Source organism: Calonectris borealis, chromosome 6, assembly GCF_964195595.1.
Source record: "Calonectris borealis chromosome 6, bCalBor7.hap1.2, whole genome shotgun sequence".
NCBI lineage: Eukaryota > Metazoa > Chordata > Aves > Procellariiformes > Procellariidae > Calonectris > Calonectris borealis.
This window is the reverse complement of record NC_134317.1, coordinates 20984068-21009989: the sequence shown is the minus strand read 5'-3', so window position 1 is coordinate 21009989 and position 25922 is coordinate 20984068. Positions and strand designations below refer to the sequence as shown.

Genomic DNA, 25922 nt, shown 5'->3' with positions numbered 1-25922 from the left:
CCTGACCCCGGTTCAACAGGTCCCTGTGCAGACACGGTGCCAGGCAGGGCGCGGGAGAGCCAGGCCCATAAGCTCACGCCTTCCCAAAACCCGTGGAGGTGCCGCGGGACCCTTCCGAGACCGCCTGAGAGGAGCCCGCGCCGCTGCCCGCCTGCCACCGCTCCCCGCCCGCCCGCGAGGGGCGGGAGAGCCTGCCTGCCGCGCCTCTCTGCTCCCTCCCCTGCCTCTCCCGGGGCCCGCGGGGCTTAGGCAGCAGAGGCAGCCCGCAGCAGCTCAGCGGTGCTGTGAGGGAAGCGCCGCGCCTCCCCCACGGCAACCGGCGATGGAGCGCGGCGGGTCGGAGCCGCTGCCGGCCGCTGCTCACCAGGTACCGGGGCTGAGATCAGCGGCGGCAGGAAGGGTGAGGTGGGAGGCTCTCCGCGGCTCTGCAAGCCCGCCGGCCTTCACCTGACTTCTCTTTGCTTTCCTCGGCCCGTCGTCGCGGGACGTTGGGAGGGGCTGGGGGGATGTGGGGGCTTGAGGGGCGCCGCGGCTGGTTTTGGCGGGCTTTATAGCGACCAGCTGCCTGAAGCGTCCCGGCCGGGTCGGCGCTTCAGCCCGGCTCCCCGACTGTGCTGACGAACTGACAGCAGCTACAGCTTTTTCATCTTTGTTCAGTTTCCCCCCTAATTCGTATGAGGAAGACTCATAGGTACCACACAGGGAAAAAAATGGAATCTGAGGGGCCGTATTCTTGTGCGGTCGGGGAACTGTGGCTGCTTGGCACAGCTAAAACTCAGTCTTGCTTGAGGACCAGAACTTGAGCACCCTATCTCCTGGTGGGCCCGCCGCTATCAATACAATAGTGGGTAGCCCTGGCTGTCTCATGGTCTGCAACTGGTTTCTGGGAGAGGACCTCACAAGAGGCAAATGCATCCCGTTCACCTCTTCAGCAGCCTTCCATGTTGTATGGCTTGCTAGCATGCCTCCTGACAGGCATTCCCTCCCCTGTCTGCAGTCCAAGTGCACTTTCAAGAGCACTAGTCTTCACACAGGAACCATTCTCACCTGTGTCACAATTTCTGTTGCCTTTCTTGTCCTTTTTGCCAATTCAAATTGTCTCTTCCAAGTGGGGAAGGGACCAGGGTTCATGACAGAGTCTTTGAGCTGTACAATGCACATTGTGTTCGTTTTCTTGTAACAACTGAAAAGAGGGAACTGGACTGCTCTAGTTCAGCGCAATTTCATGTGTACTGTGCTGTAAATGGCAGAGAGCATTAAAATTTAAGGAGAGAATGATAGTGATGCTTCTGCTGTGCAAATCAGTGGTGAAATAAAATGTAGCACCTGTAAGTCTAGATGAGAAACAGCTGAGGGAGAATGTTACCTGTAAAACTGCATGTGATATGGAGAAGATAAGTAGGAAACAGTGGTTGGTTTGTCTGTGATGGTACAAAAATTTTTGGGACATGAAGTGGAAATATTTAATTGTAGATTCAGAACAAAAAAGAGTACCTGTCTTTTCATATGATGTATAATTAAGATGTGGCATTCATTGCCATGTGACATTGCAGATGCTAAAAAATATACATGGCTTCAAAGAAGGGCAAATTCAAGGAGCAACCCATTAAGGGATGTGATGCACCAAGAACATATCTGCTTCAGGAAGTCTGTGATACGCAAACTGATGAAAGCTGAGACAGGAAAGTTATTTGCTAACTATCTGTTTTTCATGTTCCTATACTCTTCCCTAGGTACCTTCCACAGCCACTCTCAGAAATGGGATACCAGGCTATACTGGCCTTTGATCTGAGCCAGTATTACTCTTCTTATGTTAGTACAGCTTAAGGATTAGAGGTTCCACTTAAATACGTAGTCCTCCTTGAGGCACTCTTATGCTTGTCAGCTTATACCTCTATCTACAGATGACTTAGATTTATCAGTCTTTTTTTTTTTTCCCCCGAGTATTAGTGACAAGCATCTGAGTTTGTACTACCTGCTATATATGTTAAATAGGCTCCTGCATCCATGAAATAGTGGTTTTATTTTCATGGTAAGTACACAATGTTTTGCTTTTGTAGAACACAGGCGGGCATTTTCTTCATTAAATGCATGTTCCTCTTTTGACTTACATGATATCATTTGAAATACTGGCCTTCTAATGAATGATTCTAAAATGTTCTCTGACAACACAGTGGTGATCTGAGGAGAGGACCACTGTATGCTTATGAAAAAATGCTTTTTGAAGATAGGAACTTTAATTTTTGAAGCTACTGGCTACAAATTGTGCTTTGAACTTTGGTTTGTACCAGACCTTCCCACGGAAACTTTCTGGGACTAGCCAATTTTATGGTGTCGTTAACTATTCATAATGAACTAAACCATTAGTTGACACAGAAATATTTAAAATGCTGGATAAAACCTTGAATTAGAGCATCTTCAGATGTTGGCATACTTTACCACTAACTCTTGAAATTTATTTCATTCCTCTGATTCAGGGGCCTATTTTTACTGACCACTTGTATTAGCCAAAATATTTCAAAAATGCTTGATTCACATTTCTGCCTTTGGAATATGACTAAAAAGCTCTTTGTTTAACAGCCCACCTCTGAGGTTATACACATTTCTGTCCTTCCACTTATTTTTTTTCAGAGAAGAATTAATTACAGAAGATTATGGGTCAGACTTATACAGGAATTAGATGCCTAACACCTCTTTGATTTCTCGCTGAAAAAAAATGGGATTTAGTTATCAAAATATCTCTACAAATCTGAGTCTATGACAATTTTTTTTCATCTTCAATAGACTATGTAAAATACTTGTTCTCACCTAGTTTTCTCATGTATAATGTTATCATTGTCTTCCTGAAATAGGTAGAAACAGATGACCAAACAGCCCTTGTTAGTAAGCCCAGGAATAAAGGAGGAAACAGTGATCTGGCATCAGCTGGATTTAACATTATCAACTCTATCATAGGATCAGGCATTATAGGTGAGTATACTTTTCTTCACTATCCTGTGTTCAGCCTTGTTTATACATGCATGACTATCCAGCTTGGAGAATAACACTGTCATCTTTCTTTCTGCTGCTGTTCCTAAAGATTTTTCTCTGTTTTTATTTGCTTACTATGCAAAAATGCAGAGGTGTCAGCTGAGATCACATCTCACAGTGATAAATACCCTACAGCCTCTTTGCCATAATCACCAGAGAGAACTGGTTGGGCCAGTGCTGACTGAACTTCGCACCTAGGCAACACTTTGTCCACTAAAAATGATCTTTCTGAGGTTATTAAGCATGCTGGTCCAATTTGGGAGATTGATAGCTTTTTTTTAAAAATCTGAATATTTCTTTATTTGGTTGTCACAAATAAGTATTTGGAAAGGTTCTTCTATAATCTCTCCTTTTCTTATTTACAGGATTGCCATATTCAATGAAGGAAGCTGGTTTTCCACTAGGAGTACTGCTTTTATTTGGGGTTGCCTACATCACAGGTACTGTAAAAGTAGTTTCTGTTGTAAAGTGAAAACTAGTCTTGCAATGTTTAGTTGATCTTGAGCTTAATGATACCTTAAACAAGTATATCTATGACAATAAAAATGACAAATTTTTCCTTACCTCACTAATCCCTTGAGCAGATTAGTAAAAGTAGAGAATTATACTGTACTACATATAAAGCTGCTTTTTGTGTGCATTTTATTTTCGTAAAGCCTAGTTTCTTAGACTAGGTCAAGGTGACATTTGGAAGAATAGCTCTTATCTGTGCCTCATAATCACCTGTTTTAGTCCACTGTTTTTACCCAATTAAGAGACTGATCTTTGAGTGGGTTGTATATAACTTTTTTTAAATATACCACAGAATGAAAACCTTTGGTTGTACTATAATTTTTAATATTTTATTTAATTATTCATCAAAAAAATAATGGATTTACCTTCAAAAAAGGACAAGTTTTGAAATAAATAAACATAAGTAAATCCATTGGCATCAAAGGAGAATTTTTGTAAAGACTCTGTGGATTCAAGTCTTAAAACAACAAACCAAGTCGACATGAATGGCACAAATTCTGTTACCTGTATGCTGAGCAGCAGTTGATGTTTTTTATTGCTTAAAATATCATTTAAGGGTCTGCATAAATGATCAAGGTTTGACTGGAGAGCAATATAACATGAGGAATATGTTCCTTATGAATGGAAAATTTTCTCTATTTGCTGGTAGCAAAATACATTAATGAAATCATATCATAAACATAGCTCAGAAACTTAGTTTCTTTTCTGTAGGAAATTTGATTTGTCCTTTGCATTTCTAACTATTTTGAAGACTTTATAGCCATAGGCCCAGAACCTGTGAATTAAACTCAGCATTTTATTATGTTAAAGATGTGGCTCAATATATCTTGCACAAGCAAATTATAACTATAGTTACAACTTTTTGACTTGCAACGTTTAAAGTACAGGCTAAGTATGTAACATTGGCATTTATTTTCTATAGTTTTTACTGAATAATTGGCAAATAGCTGTTATTTAGCTATTTATTTATTTATTTAAATTTATGTATTCTCACTGTATTTCATTTTGGGGGATGTTTTTGAATTATACAGGGTGTAGTCCTAGATTGACTGACAAGTACAATTTTAGGTCATTTAACAATAAATCTTTTTCAGGTTTTGAAAAAAACATATTTTTTGTATAAGATCAGCTCAGTATGCAACATAATTGATAATGAAGACTCCTGTATCTCTGCTTTTGTCTGCTCCCAATTATAGTGTAACTGAATATATATAGTGTAAAAATTGCATTTGCTCATGGGAATCTCTGGATTGGCTTTCACGTTAACAAACGGTAGAAATCTCCTTTGTGAAGACTGTGAAACTTTTGTAATTTTAGTCATTCCCAGAAGATAATAAACACTGATACTGTTCACAGAAAGGAAGTCTTCCTATCGCAGCATAGATTACAAGCTAAGTGAAAGCCAGATGAGGAATAGATGAGGTCTAGCTACTATCTGTCAAGACATCTGCACCAAGGTAATAAATTCTGTGCTATAACTAATCTGGACTGGAAAATCCCATGATGCTCAAATGAATACTAAAGCATAGCTTGACATAACAGCAATATTTTGAACTGTTCTTCATAAAAAGTTGAGGTTCAGCGTGGGAGTAATTCCACCTGTGACATCAGCTCTGTCTCAAGGCACATTGCTTCATGGTTTTCCAGATAAATCACTTTGTGCGTGTTTTACTTTAAAAGTATCCAATAAAAATGTTTATAATATTTTTACATAAACAATGGAGAAGACACAAAATACTAACCAGGCTTTATCTTTCACAAACTTAGATAAATAGCTGAGTAAAATGACTGAGAGTTCTAGCACCATGATACATTTTACCCCCTTTCAGGATATAATCAAATGCTCCATCCATTCAGGAGCCCTCTGCATTATTAATTGAATTTTCCTTTTTTGGTGCTCGTGACACTTCTCGTTCCCTTTGACCATACTGGAAACAAATGAAAATGAGTCTATTTCTGCTGTCCCTAATCCGGAAAGCTGGAATTTCCTTCCAATATGAGCCTATAAGTCCTGGGTTTGGTGGATTGAGATCCTTTGTGAGATTTCTCATCCCTGCTCTTCCCAGTGCCACTGTTTTCCTTCTTACAGACTTTTTTTTAAGAGGTGAAAAAAATGAGCAGTAACCAACCACAAGTTGGTTCATACTGTCTTTAACAGTAATTTTGTATTTTAACAGATTATTCCATTATATTGCTGATCAAAGGAGGAAACCTCTCCAGTACCAACAGCTATCAAGAGCTGGTCAGAAAGACATATGGTCTTGTTGGTTATCTAATTCTTTCAACTCTTCAGTTTCTATATCCATTTATTGGTAAGATCACATAAAATATAAATGTTTAAGTTTTAAAAATAACAAGCTTTTTCACAATACCTCATTCTTTCACTAGTTAAATATCAAGAAAAGAATTTACTGTATACGTCTCTTTCCTATAAGAAAAATAAAATTAAAAATTATTTGGTGTAATTGGTTCTGAAGAATGACTGAGGAAGAATTCAATTAATTGGAGGACCAGAATAATGGAAATGAATTGAAATGTAATAGCAGAGAAATTAATGATCACACACTTAAAAATTAATGACAAAAACAGCTATGAGAAATAGCAAAGAAGAGATTCTGTTCTAGAATGAGTAACAGAGCACAGATTTGATGTGCCCGAAGCAAAAGGGAAATACGACTTTAGGAGTATATTGAATGAATATTTTTTCCAAAGATGTAGTATTACTGTTGTTGGAGAAGCCACTAATCAGATCTTGCTTGAATATTGTGTGCTGTCGTTGCTCTTCAAAAGCACTAATTCAGCCTCATACCCAATGAGCTACTAGGAAATTGGGCAGACAAAACCCTTTTGAAGAAGAAATAGTAAAAGAACAAACAGGTATAATCTGGGCAGGAATTAATTAGACCAGAAGTTTAAAATAAAGTGATATTCTGAATCTGTCCCCTACAGTAGTAACATCATTTAATCAAATCTTAAATAAGCTTGATATTTTCACACATGGGGCTGCAAGAGGTGGTGACTTGAGATACCAAGAGTCTGGACTCAGTGACCACAGAGTCCTGGATCAAAATTCCTACTTTGGGAATAATCAGTCTGAATTTATTACAGGTAACTGAAATTTTTAAGGCAGTCAAGTTACTGTTACTGCAGGCAACGATGTTACAAATGTTGACTTAAAAAAGAGTATGATTACTCCTTCATAGAGAATATGGAAAAGGATTGTAAAGATCTCAGTCCTTACCATGGAACTAGTTATGCATATGTATGTGCTTGAATTTATTTCTATAGGTAGTATTAATGACTTACAATTTCACAACAGTGAATATTTATGCATTAGTTAAGGTCAATACCTATATGTATGCTGTCTAAATGGTGAGGACCACACGAGTATATAAATATGTTTTGTGTGTATGTATACACACATGCACACATATACACACTTATAGTGTAGAATAAGATAAGAATGAAATATGAATGTTAAGGCCACAGTCTTATTAATGAGAGGAAGGAATGGAAGTCCATATCTGATATCTTCACCTATTTTCTCCTCCTGTCTTCTGGTTTAAAGATTTTGCTAACTTTTTACATGAGCTGGGAAGTCCTGTGCATTTGATTGCAGGACTGATTATTAGACTAACATGGGAACTTTACTAAATAGAAACAAGAATTTGAAAATAAACTGACAAAGAATTGCTGTTACAAACAAAAAAATTTAAAAAGCCTTTTTTTCCCTCTTCTGAAGTAAGTTTATATGGCAAGTCAGGACAACGACCTTGCTTATCAGACTAGATTCTTGCTTAGGTTGTACCTGTTTTAAAAAAATAAATAAATAAAGGGGAGCGTTAAATAATTTTTTTAAATCTTGTTTTAAACCTGAAACTTAGAAGTTATTGGTGCTAGCGAGAATTCATACAAGAGGGATAGTGGCATATAATCCTGAAGTCTACAAAATATGCGTGTTAAATGTTTATCAAATATTTCATATTAGACTTGTACTAACAAAAAATTTTATTTTCTTTAAGCTATGATCAGTTACAACATAATAACAGGAGACACTTTAACTAAAGTTTTTCAGAGAATTCCTGGAGGTAAGATGCATTTAAAAAATTCAGAATGGGGAAAATATATTGGATAGGAATATAGCATAAGTATTTAGGGATTAGCATCCTGTGTCAGTATGAAGTCCTACCTGTTACTTTGCTTCTAAATTACTCTTAAATATAGTTCAGGTTAAGAACTTGAAACGTATTTGTATGAGTGCTTTTTTGTGGTTTGTGTTTTTTTTTTTTAATAAGTCTTTCTCAAATAAAAGCTATGAAACCTAGTCCTTGGTATCATTGGACTCGGTGTCAGTGAAGAGACCACATGCGTCAATGAAATACTAAGCAAATAGGAGGAATCTTCCACAGTAGTATATTTACAAGGTCATCATGTTTTGTTATCTTTTTTAGATATTTCCTGTAATAATAATTTGAGTGCTGAAACTGCACTTTATCTAGTGAATAATTCTGGATGACTTGCAAATAATATAATGGATTTAATGCTTACTTAAGCATATCTGTAATAGTTAGTCATGAACTGTGTATGTAACTCTCAGTTCTCTTAGATACTCACTGCAAAACCAGATGTGGCATTCTGAGCTTTTAACTCATGCACTTGTTACCCTTCCTCTGCTGTAAGTTTTCACAGCAGAATCATTGAAGCAATTTGTGTCATCTACTTTAGCCCAAAGTCAGCTAAGTTGAAACATTCTTCACTGGCAAATTAAACTAAAAAGAACATGTCTGCAATGAAGTGGAAATTAGTATTTGTATGAACTGTTGATTTCCAAAGGAGGACTATAATTTTCAGCAGGTGAAGCCTTCAAGGTGTGGATACAGTTTTGACTGTCACACTCTGTTGTTCTGTGAATACCTGATCAGGTTGATAGTGACAGTGAATATCTAATAATTTATATACAGTACGACTTCTGTAATAGGAGGAACCCCCAGCATGGCACATCTTTTCACCTGCCTGGTAGAATGCCTGCCTGGAAAGAAGTGGGAAAGCATTATAATCTCCTGAAGAATAGAGGGAACTGAACACAGAGTTTCCATGTCCATTGCCAGTCACTTTCCAGCCATAATTATTCAGCAAGCTTTCATTCAAGCCCATGATTCATGGTAGCCTAACTGAAACTGTGATATGTTTTATTTTAAGTTGTCATTGGCTTGAAAAAAACACCAGTTGTACAAATAAATCCACTGATTGTAGGGCATATTATAACATTATTGTTGCGTTCACATGGTTATCTGTGTTTTGCAAGTGGAAGCCAGCTGACAGCAAGAAAGGAGGTGCTCAAAAGAAACCTCAAAATTAGCTTATTTTAGGATCATTCTTTAAGAATTTGCTTATCTTCAATAGCACAGTAATTGATGTCAACACACAGTGTCAAAAAACCCTGAAGAGTAAATGGCAGAAGGAAGTAGTAGAATGTTTTACTTGCAGTCTGCCAACATTGATCCAGGCATGATGAAAGAAATTAATACTAATCTATATGTAGAAATGCCAAACTTCCAAAGTTTATATATGGGTATAATATATCCCATATGTTATGCATTTGGTTTGAATTTGCAGAATTCTTGTGATTATGCACATGCTGTGTATGACTTCCTCAAGTTAGTTAATGCCTAGTCTTTATTTCAGTGTTACTTAGCTTGAATAAAGGGGGTAAAAGCCTGGTCAACATCAGAATTTGTTACTCCTAGCTTTTCAAATGTAACTAATCTGTTCCTCATGTCAGTCTCTTAGAGAAATAAATTATTTTCCTTTTTGCTTTAGTTGGACAAGATAACGTGCTTACTGACCGTAACTTCATAATTCTTCTTACCACCATCATCTTTTCCTTGCCTTTATCTTTATATCGAGACATAGCAAAACTGGGAAAGGTAAATTGTAATAGCAGTTGATTTTTGGTTTACTTTTCTGTATACTGTTACAAAATAAGTGCCAGTCATAACTTAATGTATTTGCACTCATAGCATGCAGGCTAGAGCATGTTAAATATTTTAGAAGTTCAGACTGTCTTCTGTCCCAAGAAATATCTTGGGGAAAAAAACTTGGAATAGTTTAAGCAAAACGTTGGTCTCCATATGAATTGCTGGAATTTTTCCATCTACTGCTAGTAGAACTCCAATCTTGTAAAGCACTGGGCGATATAGGCCTGATCTTGAAATGCTGAGCACCATTGAATTAGAAATGTTTAAATGGGACTATCACTTAAGATTAGACAAATAGTTGCAATTGGCTAGTTAGTAAAAAAAAAATAACAAATTAAAAGATGATGATATAGGACAAGCTTTCTAATTATAAATATTTGACATGATATTTAGAACTTTACTTGGTTGTTAATTATTCTTAAAAAAAAAAAGTACATTATGCTGCTAAGAGGACAACCTTTCATCAGCTTACTGACTGAATTTTTGGTTTTGCCTTTACAGGTATCTCTTATTTCTCTGATTTTAACCATTGCCATCCTGATTATTGTGATGGTGAGAACAGTAACATTCAGTCCACAAGTGTGAGTATTCTTACACTTGCCACAGAGTGAATTTTTGATCATACGTAATCTGTTATTTCAGTATTACATGTATCTGCATAGTTTTGGAACATGGCTGGTTTGGGAGAGACAGATAATTGAAAAAATAAATCTGTATTAACAGTAACACAAAATGAACTGCTAAAACATACTTTATCCTTTTTTTTCCTTCTATTGCATGTAAGTCTCAAAAAAACTACAGATTAATTGGAAATTGTGGGTGATATGGCTCATAGCAGGTGGCTGCTGAATGGGCATGTGAGGTTGTCTGTCATTTGAGAAATCTTTAATTTTGTCCGTTATTGTCAGATGCCTATATTTACAATCTTAAAATAGACAGTATCTCAGGAATATTTCTTTTTCTGTTAATATAATGATTTCATAATAAAAATTGAATACAAATAATGAAAAGAAAAAAAAGAGAACACAATAATAAAAACTTTATTCTGTCATTTGAGAAAACAACAATGTAAGCATGCAAAACTGTTTTCCAGCACTCGTACTCTGAAAGTAGTATTTAGCATTGGACATTGGAGTGTTCTAGACAATTTAGTACACATGAACCTGTGTTGTGGCATTTTTATAATAATATTGCAAGAAAGTGTAATGAAACTGTTATCTTTCCTTTATGGCCTTGAAGGCCTGCCTTTTTCCTTATCCTTTAAATGTGAAGATATATTAATAAAGATGACAAACTCTATTTCTGAATGTGCTTTTTTATTTATTGGAATAGTTTTATATAGTATTTCTAATGTTTCCGTAGGAAGTGGATTCTTCCACCATGATTGTTTCAGCAGTGTTACATGTAATTGTTCATTTGTCTTACTGCTATGATATGTGGGTTAATTGCAGGGCATCCATATTTAATGCTAGGAAGATGGCTAGAATAGCAGTTTCTAAAGTTGTACCAGATGATGTTGTCTATCATCCATAAAATGATGCACTCAGAACAATGTGCGACTTTCCCCCCACCGTCTTTCTGAAGCAGCATGTTTTTCATACTGTGTGTTAAAGGGGTATTTGAAAGGGTAATCTCAAAATCCCCTGTCAAAAAAGGAAGAAGCTATATATAATGGTTACTGATGACCTTGTTACTATGGTAACTTTTCTTCTCAACAGTTGTGATGCACTGAAAATTATGGAATGCATGGCTTTTATTTTTTCTTACAATAAGTAATGTTGGGTTTTGAGTGATTCTTGAAATTTTACTTTTTAATTATTTAGAGACTTCCATTTTTGCCTTTACACTTCTTGTTTTCAAAAATGCATCTAGCAAGTTGATAAACTGTTAATCAGAATTTTTTGCCTCACAAACATTCTATCAATGTCTATTTTTACTATTTGTATTTTACAGTTAGAAATAGACATATACTTTAATTATTAAAACCCTCTCCTAATATTTTGTTAATGGTATAATGGTATGCCATCTCTTTTTTTGAAATGAGAGTAAAGATGATTAATGCATTTTAATATGGGTCCCATCATAGTATTATAACAAGTGAAACAAGTAAATAATGCATTTACTGTGAATCTGTATTAAAATAAAATAGAAGTTGAAGTTTTCAAAGAGATTTTAAAAAATCATGAATATGAAACACAGTCCTCAGATCTGTCATATAGGAAAAGAATTTGTACAATCCTAGAGAAAGGCTTGATAGGGCCAAGAGAGAATATTTAATCCCTACCGTTGTTACTCAGCAGAACTGATTGTATGCTTGTCATTGATGACAGGTGATTGTCCAGTTTGTTCTTGGCAGTTCCATGATTTCCCATTCCAGTTCTTAACTAGCCTTTTCTTATATGTCTCTCTTACTGCATTTCATGTTGATTGCTTCTTGGCCTAACCACAGTGGATATGGACAGCAAACTGTTAATTCTTTTTCAAATGCTTAAAAAACACCTGTAAAGAGCTGTAACTTGTCCCCCTTTGGTAATCCTTTCCAGACTACACAGTTCCTTTGGTGTTTCTCTTCTTGTCATTTCCTGTGCTACTGATCATTCTCAAGGGCTGCCTGAAGTTCTCTGTAAATTAAAGTGATATTGTGGTGCCCCAACTACCTGTGGTATTCCCATTGAGGAGCAGAGAAGAAAGACTGACGTATCTTACATGCAAAGTGTCTTGAGGTCCCTTTCAACTGTATCTTTTAGGGATTGCCACGTTCCTATTTACATAACCTAGTTTGATATTTGCCTCCTTGGAAAATAGCATGACATTGTGGACGTGCCTTGAGTTTGCAGTCTAACAGAAGCACCAAGCCCTTCTCTGCAGAACTGCGAGTTGGCAATTTCTCCTTTCTTTTACTCTGTTCTCGTGAAGTTTGGAGTTTTTTCACTTGTTCCCCCCTGCCCTGTTCTCCTGAAGCCTTTTTTCTCCTGCATAACTGTAGAATTTGTCATTACAGAATTGAATGCTACTTTATCAGATGATTTCTCCATTTACCAACATATTTATGATTTTTCTTTTTTCACCCTGTTCTCTAGCATGCTTGTGTTAACTGCACATTTCATGCTTTCTGTTAAGGATGCTTCTTACTTTTTCTTCCATCATTCAAGTTACTGCTGAATACATTCATAAGTGCTGGACTCAGGTCAGGTTCCACTGGAATCCCATTCAGATATCTTCCCACTTTGATGATTACTCTCTGGGTAGTAATCAGTTTTCATTTACCTTTAGATTTTTTCAAAGCAAAGGTTGCTTCCCTTTGAGATATACAAGAAGATTATTTGGGAATGATAAAACTGTCTTTTTGCTTAAATGCAATTCACGTTCTAGTTGAAAATCTATTATTTTGACAACAGAGAATATTATCTTTCCTAGAAACTTTCTGCAATTTGTTAGACCATCAGCGAAACAACATTATTACTATGTTTAATGATTCGATGTACTTCAAACTGTAGGCTGAAAAATAGCAATTGTAAGTCTTTGAAGTGTTGCATTTTTATTTTATTTGTTTTTTTTAGTTGCTTTGGGAGTGGAGCGGATTGTCCAGGGACATTATAGGAATGTTATTTTCTTGTTTTTCTCAGGAAAAAAAAAGTATTTATGATGAGGAATTATTTAGTTTAATTTATTTCCTCTTACAACAAATATGAAACTGAGGTACTTGTTTGTTTGTTTGTTTGTTTTGCTTTTGATTAATATCATCCATATAATTATTGTTGCCTGAAGGACATAATGAACCTGCAGATAAAATCCAGTGTTCAGGACCCAGAGTTTACTCTCAGTAGTTTAAGATGTTGGATAAAAATACATTCTGATGATCTTTACTTTATTTCCACCTCCTTATAGCTGGGTATTTTTCTACTGTGATCAAAAACAATGGGTTAGAATTATCTCAAACTGTAAATGTGCAATATGTTAATACTGCGTAAAATAACTTCATGCTTCAAAGCTGAAACTAACATTCATTGCTGTAAAAAGCAATATTTTATGTAGCTTATAAAGATAGATCATTTTAATTTGATGTTCTTTTGGAAAGAATGTCATCATGTCACTGTCTGCATAATACATAAATCTCTAGGAAAAACATCAAGAGCATCTGCTACACATAAATTGGATGTGAGAATTACTCAACTGGCAGCTGATCACAGGGATGAAACACCAAGTGTTCAGGAAAATAACTTGAAAGTAGAAAGTTGATTCTTTCCTTCATATAAATAATCCAATAGTAAGCAAAGATAAACTTAAATGTGTGACGAAATTAAAAAATAAGACCTAAGCTACTGTATATTTACAGAACTGCTAAGTAGTTCATTAAGGAAGAAAGAGGAGTTAAAGCAGCTCTAAGTGGGGATGACATATAGCTTTGCCTCGTCCGTGTTCTTTAACAACCAAGATGACTTTGATTAATATAAAATTCAAGGCTGATGTGAGCATTACTCATTTTCTTTCCATTGTATTGACTGAAGTTATATGCAGCATCTATAAACTTTTTCAGTATCTTTAAACTTTTAAAGCTGGGTTGAGAACAGGGACATACATTTCTCTTGTTTTGCTTCTGATGCACTCTGCTGCTGTATTATATTTGGCAGCATTTCTACATAAAAGACAGAAAAGATTTTTGCATAGCATGGATCTTAACATGGACAATATTATACTGTAAATGTTTTACAAGAAGTAGAAGGTATGCTGGTTTAGACTGCCAAACAAATTTGTCCAACTCTTACTCATGATCTGGATGTGAAATGCCTTTTACCCTGTTAGGAGCTCTTAACCTTTGCCTGGTTCATTTGTTCTTTTCGTTTTCCCCTGTTCTTATGTAGATAAACATGAATATTTTCCAAACTTTTTTGAACTCACTAGCATGTTTATTATGCTATACTTTCCCTGAAGACTGAGTAGAGTCTTATTTTCTTAACCTCTAGGCTTTATTCATTGCTAGGCTTCACTACCTTCGTACAGACAGTTCTAATTGTCAGTCTGTCTGGCTGTTGTCTTACTTTCAGCTGAGACTTTTTCCTGTCTGGGGTCTCCCTTGGAATGTCTTTTTGTTCGATCCTTTATTTTTTTTTTCCCAAGAATTACAGTTATTACCTCTCAGCTTTTACTTTGTGTTACAACTTCTACTATATATGACAGACAGTACAGCTCTCAACAAATACATTTAGTATCAGAAATGTATTTCTTCTGTTAACTTTCATTGTGTTTCATCGAACTACTACTCCTTCTTCTCCAGCATGAAAAAACCTTTGTGTTCATGCAGGCATAGCCTGTGCTTTTATACACTGCGTGAGGAGCAGGAAGTTAGCTGTTTTTGTCATTCATGGATATTCGCAGCTACTGCTATTCTTGTATGAGCAGCAGTTAAAATCTTCCTCTAACAATTCCTAACAAGAATGTAGGTCAAACTGGTCAGAACAAAGGTCCTTGTTTAAAAAAAAAAAAAAAAAACAAACCCCAACCAAAATCTACCTTGAACAGGAGCAGCAGGATTGAAAAAGCAGAATAGGTATAGTGTTAACCTGGTATTCTTCTGATAGACTCTTTCAGCCTATGTATGTATCTGCCTACACAGACGCGCGTATTTATAATGAAGTATGTATGTTTACCTTCACACTTGATATTTCCATTAGGTGCCCTTGATCTTGTTAGTCGTTTTAAGTGATTATTCACTGTATGGTTCTTCCATAACTAACAGCTACTGTTTCCTGACACAATTTTCTCTTTCCTAGTGTGAAGTTGTATTTTACATAGACGCTTTCATGTCACCCCCACCCTTTTCCAGGAGCTTTGCATAAGTCTGTATGTCCTGCAGACTGGACTTGGGGGTGATTTGCTGTTGATATGGTCAGAACTCTAGAGCTGTTGACTCTCAGCTCTAAACGCACAGAAATGAAATTTATTACTGTGTTGCTTTCACTTCTTAGTTTACGTATCACATCTGTGCAAGATCCCTCTATTCCCGAGGTATGAAAATGTTTTTTAAGACACATGCAGCAGTATATGACTTACTGTAAGAAATAGTCATATACTGTTGCATATGTCATCTGTACCAACGCTCATTGTATGACATTGTAATCTGCTGGTAGTGTTCAAATCACGGATCTGAAATTCTTCCTCCATTCCGCAACTACAATGGAAGGAATTTATCTTTTATGCTGCTAAATAAGCAGGATTTTGTTCTTTTGGATTTTTTTTCCCCCAAATAATACTCCTAATCTGATTTGTGATTCATCCATAAAGCAAAGCTGTATTTTGGTCTGTTGCATATTGCTAGTGCATAAGCTAACACTGTGCAGGGAGAAAACTAGCTCCTGTGATTTTTTTTTTTTTTTCCTTTTAATTGATTATTTGGCCACTTTATTCAAAATGTTTCAACTGAAATTCACATGCTTTCTACATTCCATTTTTTAAATCCCTATTTATAGGAGCTTATAATATAGCTATACTATTGCACAGGTTGTACCATTTTCACAGAAATTAAATGTTTCAGACAAAAGCATTCTTTATTTCTGTGCATTTTAAAATATTTTGGTTTATAGGGTATTAGATATCCTAAGAGTTCATTATTAATGGAGAAGGGGGTATGGAGACTTTCACAAATTCTGTTGTCAAAGGATAATAAGACAAATTTTTCTTCTGTATGTTTGATGTCAAAGCTGACCTCTAGTGGTTATGGAATAGAACAGTTGTAATGCTAGCTTTCTATATGCTGTTTTTATTGTGGAATATTATTGTTTGTTTTTTTTCCAAATCAGATGTGAATGTTTTCCTGAAAAATAATACATTCAAAATTATGAATATGAATTCTCCACAGACATCTCTAGTGATTTGAAATCAGTGGCATCAAGTTAAGGGAGGCTATTCTATGTAAGGAACTACAGCAGTTATAGTGGGTCAGAACTCCTATTTCACAAGACAAAGGCCAGATATCTCGATTTCATCCATAGTATTTATTACATCTACATGCTAAGTCTGAGAATGTTTTAGGAGGGCCATATTGAACTGCTTAAGACTAGAAACAGTATTACAGTAGTTAAGACAATATATTGCATCTAAGGATAAAAAACTGAACTTGATTTTGATGCTTAGGTTCTGTTCACTTCAAAGTTAAGCTTAGCAACCACAGCTTAAGAGCCGAAAAGGTGCTCTAAGTCTGAACTGAATATGCATTAGATCATAAATCTGTTTTTTTTCAATACAGAAAAGGAAGGATTGACTATTTGAGCTCTCAAGAAATAGTAAGATATGAGTTCTGAAAGGGGAAAGAGCAACATCTTTTTTGTCTCTTTTTTCCTTTTAGCGGGTGGAGGTGGAGTTTAGACATTTGAAAGCAACAAAACCTGGCATAGCATATGCCACTATGGCTGTCAAAACCAGCTAGTTATCACCAGATAGAGGGAGAGACAAAGCTGCCATTGTTACCTTCACAGAGCTGGCATAAGTGCCATACCGCTTTCTAGGATAGTAGGAAAATGGCAACTAAGGCCTCAGGTGGGAACAGCTTTCCCTCTAAATACAAACAGAGCAATCAAAGTTAGCAGCAGCCAACTTTTTAAGAGCAAGCTTCTCTGTACTGTTCCTTTGTCTGTGCTTTAATATTACAAATATAATGTTCAACTGGCGTATGAATTTCATCTGATATTTTTAGCAAATTGTAGTTCTGGAAAAGGATGTTTTGTGTCCTTGTCCTTTCCTTCATTTTGGTTCTTTATTCAGAGAGGAGGTTCATGCATCAAATGGATTTTAACAAAGTTTGCGGATGGTTTTCTGTGGTCCTCCTTTAAGAATTACAGTTACCACAGATCCAAAATTGTGGGCGTATCTTAGAGGAGCAGATGTGGGGGATATTACGTTCTTGACTGATTATAAAAGTCTCCATATACTCTCTTACATTTTATTTTATCAGTCCTTTGGGAACTAGCAGAATCCCTTTACTATGAGGAATAGTTGGAACAGGTGTAAAGAAAGGCAAACTGCCTCACTTGATTTGTAGCCTAGGAAAAAAGTATCTCTAGACTGCATGGATTGCATGTGCAAATGCAAAGGAAGAAATTGCCCTTAAATAGTCAGGAGAGATTTTGGGTTGAGATAACCTTAGTCAGAATCAGTAACAGCTTTTACCTTCCCAGCTGCCGTTTCTTGGTATATGAAGACTTGAAGAATTTATTTACAAATACAAAACTGGTCACTGAAACAGGCTGACATTTTTGGATGTAAAAACTGATTACAAAAATACTTTAATCAAAACAAGGGAGGTGAGAAGGGTATCTCCCTAGTTTCAACTTATTGTTGATGAACACTGTGGCCTACTTCAGGGAGTTCTGGAGATCTGACTAGCAGTTCTGTATTACAGCATAGTATTTTAAATTATTTTTAATAACTGATTGTTGAAAAGAGGATAATCTATTAAAACAAATGTCTGTTTTAGACCCAAATCAGAAAACGCATGGATATTTGCGAAATCAAATGCAGTACAAGCTGTTGGGGTGATGTCATTTGGTAAGTAATTTTTTTTGTATTTTCAATATTCAGATCAACTGTAAGAAATTATTTTATTTAATATTTTGGACCTAGAATTTGCATATTTTTAATTGTAATTTTTTTATATTCATGTTAAGCTGGTTTAGAAAAAAATGAAGTTGACTTTGAGTCATCCATAGGTGAATTTAATTGTTATGGTTTAATACCATACCATTATCCCCATCCATTGCCCATCTGGCCCTAGAGGCTATTGCCACTGTAGCGGAGACAGTGGTGTGGCACGTGAATCCAGCTCCACTGTCCAGGTCATCTTAAAACACCCGCACCAATAGGTTTAGTCTAATTGATAAACTGAGGCGGCTGTGATCATTCTGTGTTCTCTTGGATAAGCTCTAACAGAAAAATCTTAGACTGCAATGCATACATTCGCTAGAGAGTGCCTGTTGCTTTCCATTTCTCACAATGAACCATTCAGGTGAGTCTCAACGCAACTTCATTATCCTCATTCTAAAATCCGTTCCTCCTGGAGGATCTCATATATTACTTCTTGTTAACACTCTGATAATCTGCGGCCTCCCAATGCTTGCTGCTGCCTAAAATGGATGTCATAGGAAGTCTGAAAGTAGCAAACGGCTCTGTGGATTTGAAAAAACAATCTCAAAACTGTTGTTGGGTTCTTAAGCAAAAGAAGAGCAGGAAGAGGAAATAGAGGTGGAATGGAGGTGGGGAGGGTGGGAAACAGCATGGCATTTTAGGGTAATGTAATCAGAATCATCTCAGGATGAATATAAACCTTCATCAAATCAAATAAGTAAGTAAAAGTTCAAGCCATTTATCTTTGCCACTCATTGCAGAATTAATGTTTGTATTTAATAATGAGTGGATTCAAACTGTGCTGTGTCTCTCCTACCTTGGAATATACCCTCCGTAAATTTATTTTGTATGCATATTGCATGAATTCATACGTTTGCTTTAACTGTTATGTGTGTTTCAGCATTCATCTGCAACCATAACAGCTTTTTAATATATGGGTCTCTGGAAGAACCCACATTAAAGAACTGGTCTCGAGTCACACATGTGTCTGTCTCACTCGCTGTTGTTATCAGTGTAGTGTTCGCTGCATGTGGATATATGACTTTTACAGGATACACAGAAGGTAAACTGCTCGATCCCTCAGTTTTGGTGGTTGCTGTAATCCTTACATTTCCACCTTTCTGTCTGACTTTTGCTGTTCATATCTTAGTGATTGTAAAAATGCCAAAATCATACTATGTTTGGACAGAAATAGTTAGGACATTCCTTGTAATTACCCAACAACCAAAACAGGATACAAAGATGTCAGCTACATGCTAATAGGTGTCAGATTCCCAAGTGTAAGCCTCACCAGTGAAAGTCCCCTCTGAATACTTCCATAATCAAAATACTTCTGAGTTCTAAATATCTATAATTTAGCCATATGGTCCACTAGCAGAGAGCAGTAAGAACAAAAATTGCCTTGATTTTTCTACAGGGTGCCTGCAATATATTTCTGCACATTCTCCTCTATCTTTTCCTGTCTGTGCTAATATAGCATCCTAGCTCTGACTTAGAAATATTTCCGATCTTTACAACAGCTGTTCTGCTATGACTAATCCTACTGTCACCTCTGTGTGTATATGAATATACATACATGTATAAATATATATAATCAATGTTACATCATACTATTTAACATCATTTTGTTGAAGTGGAAAAAGTGCTTTCAGAAGAACAAGGCATAAATTTGTTCAGTACATTAGCTTCTTCAGGAAAAATGCACGTTTCATACGCAAGCAGATTTTCTGTTATTTAATAGTGCTGTTCCAAATTGTAGGAGAAGGCTTCCAAGCTTTTTCCTTTCCTGATGAGCAGCAGCATGCAGTTGAGAACAGAGGAATTGTAGGATGGGGGTTACTGGTTGATCTGTCCGCCTGTTTTCCTGCCTCCAGTGCTGTTTATGCATAATAACTTACTATCCTAGATGCAACTGTAGATAGACTTAGTAGTGCAAGCTGGCTGAGATATTTCAAGTATAGAAAGCGCTGCCTGCAGCTATCCCTCAGCATATGACTCTTCTGTAAGCAGGTTCCATCCTACCTTCTGTCAAAATCTTTTGGCTGTTTTCTCTAAAGTACACCTTATTGCTTCCTCAGTGCCATTGTGATCTTAAAAGTAGTAAATCATAAGACAGTATAGTAATCAGGTAGAAAAGACCTCGTAGATCATTTGATCACTGTCTTGCAGTGTCTCTTGTGCCTCAGAGTTCATTATTCCAGATTCTTTGTGGTAAACACTAAGCAAGATGATGATTTGAATTCTCTAGCAATGCTTCTGTTGTTAGATGCAAGAAGATTTGCGAGGTAATAATCCATATGTTTATACTGGTCTTTCAGGGTCAGAATTTTTGAAATTCTTCACTGCAGCTTACCAGCTATGATTAGATACTATCAGGGAAATGCAGTTCTCCAGAGGTAACTCTCTGGTCTTCCTTGTGTAATTGTTGTTGTTCTAGGAATTACATTTTTAAAGGAAATGTATCTTTTATATACAAGCTTTCTTTCTGAATCTGTCACATATTTATTTAAACAAACACCAGCATCTTGTACAAAATCTGTGCTAAGGGGAAGATAACACATAACAAATGCTAATGTGTATATGTTAAAATATTTCTGAAAGATAAATGCTACTTGAAATAAAAATATTGCTACCTGGAGGATAGGCTGAAAGTTCCTCCTGTATGTAATTTGTGGCTGTAACTACAGTTTCTTGATATGTGTCAGGAGAGGGGATCAGAAAGTCTCAATTACTCCAGTAACTCCAGTAACTTACACTTCAATTTGGAAATAGGCAAATGACATGAAGTTCAAACTAATTGATGTTTTGCTATGCCTCAGGAGATGTATTTGAAAACTACTGTAGAGATGACAACCTTGCTACATTTGGAAGGTTTTGTTATGGAGTTACTGTAATTCTGACCTTCCCCCTTGAATGTTTTGTGACCAGAGAGGTAAGAATTTATAACATTCTCCCTTTAACAATGTTGATATATATTAATAATATTCTCACATTATTAATACATATTGTAGCTGAAGTCAATGGTTGATCTGTAATAAATGCCAGCATATCCTATCCTGCTGCATGCAACGAGTATGAGGTATTAGTTGTACTGTTTAGATTCTGGCATTATAATGTTGTTTTACATTTATTGTAATATTATCCAATATTATATTAATAACTACTTAATAATATCAGGACTGCTTAAAAGTTTGGCATAAATGTCACTGCTGTTGTTATGTTGAGGATAGCCAAAAATAGCGTATTTGTCATGCTTACTAGTTTTGCTTTGTGAAAGTATCTCCATCTAGGAAATCCATCTGTTCAATAAATAATTGTAAGTGTTTTTTATTCTGTAGTGGGCAAATGAGAAGTAAGTAAGTATACTCTAAATCCTGCAGGTGTAACTAAGTCTTGCAAGTGTTCTGCAATTTTAGTAATGCTTGTTATGAGTTATTTCTGGAAGCGGATGAAGATGTTTTCTTGAAGCAAGATAGGTAAAGTTCAGTCAGTGTATTCTCACCCATTCTTTTAGTTTCCTAAGGTTATAAGATTTGGAATAAGCTGTTTGTTAACATAAAGAGTGAAATCAAGGTTTAAAATTGTGGTTCTGTTTCAGGTGATTGCCAATGTGTTTTTCCATGGGAACCTCTCAACAGTTTTCCATATTGTTATGACAGTAGTTATCATTGCTGTGGCGACTGGTGTATCATTAGTGTATGATTGCCTTGGAATAGTTTTAGAGCTGAATGTAAGTGAACCTGTATACTCTTTTATTTAATAAATCACTTTTTTATAACACAGAACTCTGAAAAATCTACAGCTCTATTGAAAATCTTATGTAATTCAACATAGTAGTCAGTAGAAATCTTAGTAGGAAAAAAGGGGATTATTCACTGCTTCAAACTTGGATAATTAAAGGAGAAAGAAACGTCAGGAAGTAAAGTTCATATGGTTGGAGAGGGCTTTAGAACAGTTCTGGAGATATGGCAAGTGGCTGTGACTTATCAAATGTATTTAAACTGCAAGTACTCATCCTAACTGTATTGCAGGACTGAATCTGGCATTTCTTTCTCTAATCCTGCTTCTGATGAAGTTGGCAGATTACTAAACACTGGGCCAGATCCTAATGACTGCCTTGTGCCAAAGGGGCAAAAAACAAAGTGGGGGTGGGGTGGGGTGTGGAAAGAAAGAAACAGTAGTAGTGAGACCACAGAGATAGTAAATGGAATTTTTCCCTGCTTTGGGCTTAACAGGGAGCAAAACTGAGTAATTTTATAACCTGAGTGTATGATTTTTAGGAGGAAACTGCTTTGTTTGCCAGTAAACATTCCTGTATCTGGTATCGCCTCATAGCAGAGATGGAGCTTACCAGGCAGGCCATACAAGGCACTTACTGACTTGAACCAGTTTTAACACATTTATGTAACTTTTTTGGCTGGCTGGAACTGCCATGTAGTTTACTGGAGTTCTAGACTATTAGTTAGCAAAGTAGACTTACCAGATGAAGTCAGTCTGTTTTGGCACAGAATGTACGTTTAATCAAAGGAAATGTTAAAAAAAAAAAATTCAATCTACATTTATGATAAACATTGTTTGTCTTAACAGTTTACCTTCAATTTCAGGTCAGCTATTTTTAATAAATAAAGCAGATGTGGAAATATCATACTCCAGGATATAAAAGTTAGAAGGTGGAGGAAACTTTTTAAGGACAGCCTTTGCTGCTTTATAGAAATATTTTAGAATTGCCTCCTTACATCCCTGTCCATGCATTCATTGACAATTTCAAGCCATTTATTGCATGCTTACCTAAAAATGATGGAACAAAATGGAGGGAGTTGTTCTTTATGCTACGTGATACGTGTAGTTGTATGTACATTATGATACATATACAGTGTTCTGATCCACAGTGCAGTTTATCTGCTAACCGAGCAGTATTGAGTGATTTTGTAGCAGTGGTTTAGCAGGTCATGCTTGCACTAATATTATAGAACAGGACTGAATATTCAGATAAGCTATCCAATTACCCTCTATTTAAAATAATTACCTACATAGTTTCTTCTCAGTTAATCCTTTCCAAATTATAACTAGCTCAAAATAAACAATATTGCTATTGGTTTGGTCAGGATATATGTTTCCATCAAAATTTTTCATTCATGGCATCTGTTGGTAATTTCTTTTCCATCTTTTTTTCCCTCTGTTTTTACATTACAAGTGCAGAAAATTCACCTGTGTGTGTATATACACACCAATAAAAGTATTTAAATGTGTGCATACATACACACATGCCTCTTCTGGCCAAATATCCAAACACTGATATAATGAACCTACTTAACTATGTGTGCCCATATATGTATATGTGTTTTCCATTTATTATAGAGTATGTTAAGAATAAATTTACACCGGAGAACTGCCAGTGAGTCTTTCTAGCCTGAATAAATATGTGTGATTCCTATTTGGAATTAAATTGTTTTAAAATAATCACTCAAAAGCAAACGTTCCATCAATGCATTATCTTTACCCAGAGAGGCCTAAGCAATTACTCAGTAGTCAAGCTGATAGCTTGATTCAGTTACAAATAAAAGTTGATGGCCAGGCATTTGAGTGGGTAGCTCATACCTTGTGGTTTGGGTTTGGTTTTTTTTTTCCCTTTTTAAGAGAGAATTTATAATACAGCTGTACGTATTTGTTGGATGTAATTGTTGCTTAGAAAGATTGTTCAGTCTTGATATCCACCAGTAGAGAGAAATGAATAGGCAGAGTCTTTACATGTGAAAGAAAAATGATCTGTCTTCTCAGCAGGCTTTCTGTCCAGCAGAAGAGCTGTCTTTTGGCTCTTCACCACAGATGGCATTTGCTGCTGTTTCTCTGACTCTGCTTGCTTTTTCCCTGCTTTCTGGTTTTAAAACAAAACACAAGCCATTATGTTTGCCCTGTGGTAATTCCCCAGGGAAACTGCTCAGTCATACAGGAGTCAAGGGTCCAGGGATTTTGCTGTGCTATTCTTTTACTGGGATGCTGATTTGCATTGCCTCACATACTTAAGAGTCTCGGTTTTTATGAAGAAGATACTTTGTGCACGTACCTATTTTTGATGTCTCTGCTAATCACTGTTACCAGGTTCTACCATAAAAATATACAAAAGTTTGTACAAACAGTGGTGCAAAGATATTCAGTAGGCTGTATTACTACCTCACCATAATTAAGGTGAAACATAGTGTTCGTTAAGTATGTGACAAAGCAAATGTTCAAAATTTCTGCATAGAAATGCTCTCTTTTGGCATGTAACTCATGTTAATCCGCAGTGGCTTTTATTATAAAAAGCATTTAAGCAGGAGTTTTTTATCTGTCCCTATCTAAGAGAGCATTTAAAGAGGAGCTGAATTTTTGATAAGAGGGGCAGTTCTACTCTCTCAAAGAGAGCTTTGCTTTCATAGGGAACTCAGTCTCAATCAACAATAAATGTAGAAATTGATCAGAATTCTTTGAACTAGTACATGATGTTTCCACTTTTTTTTTTCTTTAAGGCAGTATTATATCTAGACTGCTACATGGAATGATCTTAAATATTTTAAGTCAGTTACAGTATTGCAGAACTATTATGTTTGGACTTTTACTGTACTTCTGAAGCTGAGAAACTTCTGGTAATCAGATTTAATTGTACGTGTAACACAAAATATTATTGTGTATCAGCAAAGTATAGTTTTACAGATATTTTTGCAAGTTATTTGTGACTTTGAAAAGAAAGTTTTCCATATAGCAACACTGAAAAAGGCCTTTATTCTCTGGCTTTACTGTTGCATCAATCTAATCACAACCATTTAAAAAATTTAGGTTTTTGTTCTTCAGATCTAAATATACATGCTTCTGAGGGTTTTTTCTATTGTTGTTTCCCACACACAGGGAGTTCTGAGTGCTACCCCACTTGTTTTTATCATCCCAACAGCGTGTTATCTAAAGCTGTCCAAAGAGCGATGGAACCATTCAGATAACCTCATATCCTGCCTGATTCTGGCTGTCGGTGTTCTAGTGATGACAGTTGGGTTTGTTTTGACTATCTTGCATCCCCAGGAATGTAGCCATGGAAGAGAAATGTTCTACTGCTTCCCTAGTAATGTTTCTTTTCACAACAGTACACTTCCACCATAGGTAGCACGCCAATCTCCAGACTAGATAGGGTACATCTCGCAGCAAGCCATACATGCCAGTTTAATGGAGAGTGGAACAAAGAGCTTTTATGTTTTGATATGCACTAAGAATTTTAAACTGTACAACTGTATTTACATACTTGGTTTTATGCTGCCATTCTTTTCCAGATAAGACTTAAGTTTTAGCTGTTGAAACAGAAATACTTGGAGGTGCCTTTGAGTAGACATTACTTGAATAACTTGCAAACCTATCAAAAATGGCTGCATTTTTTTTAATTTAGTCTGCAATGCTGTTTAAAAGCTCTAAATGAAATATTTAGGAATGTAAACATCTCCCATGTGTCATTACTGTCATTTATTTTTTATTAATTTTATAATCTTTTAATGTATATTTATTAGCACACTATAGTATGGGGTTTTTTTTGAAGTCCTGGGAAAAAATGTCTGGGTCTCTCTCTGTGTGTTAAACTTCTGCTGTTAAGTTGAAAGACCCCTATTAATTCTGTCTTTGATTTTGCAATAACTGTCCTTTAGTGCTGAAAGCATCCCTTGTACTGGCTCTTGAGTCACGGGCAATTTTGTATTCTGACTGAACTGTAAATGATACAATTCAACTGTAACTGTTACAATTTGTGGTCTTCTAATTAAAAGACTTTGC

The 25922-nt window shown here is 36.1% G+C and overlaps 1 protein-coding gene across 1 annotated transcript; it reads left to right on the top strand.

Moving 5' to 3' along the window:
* The first annotated feature begins 237 nt into the window (after positions 1–237).
* Positions 238–25922, top strand: SLC38A11 (solute carrier family 38 member 11). The gene is made up of 12 exons (XM_075153099.1): positions 238–367; positions 2853–2970; positions 3396–3470; positions 5721–5855; positions 7566–7631; positions 9364–9470; positions 10023–10102; positions 17992–18062; positions 19039–19200; positions 20957–21069; positions 21736–21867; positions 25020–25922. The coding sequence occupies exons 1-12, from the start codon at positions 323–325 to the stop codon at positions 25263–25265; spliced, it is 1350 nt and encodes a 449-aa protein (XP_075009200.1). The 5' UTR covers positions 238–322; the 3' UTR covers positions 25266–25922.

Coding starts and splice junctions, on each gene's coding strand:
- SLC38A11 (XM_075153099.1), top strand. CDS start 323: ATGGAGCGCGGCGGGTCGGAGCCGCTGCCGGCCGCTGCTCACCAG. Junction 18,063..19,038: donor TGTTGGGGTGATGTCATTTG/GTAAGTAATTTT, acceptor TGTGTGTTTCAG/CATTCATCTGCAACCATAAC. Junction 21,868..25,019: donor GAATAGTTTTAGAGCTGAAT/GTAAGTGAACCT, acceptor TCCCACACACAG/GGAGTTCTGAGTGCTACCCC.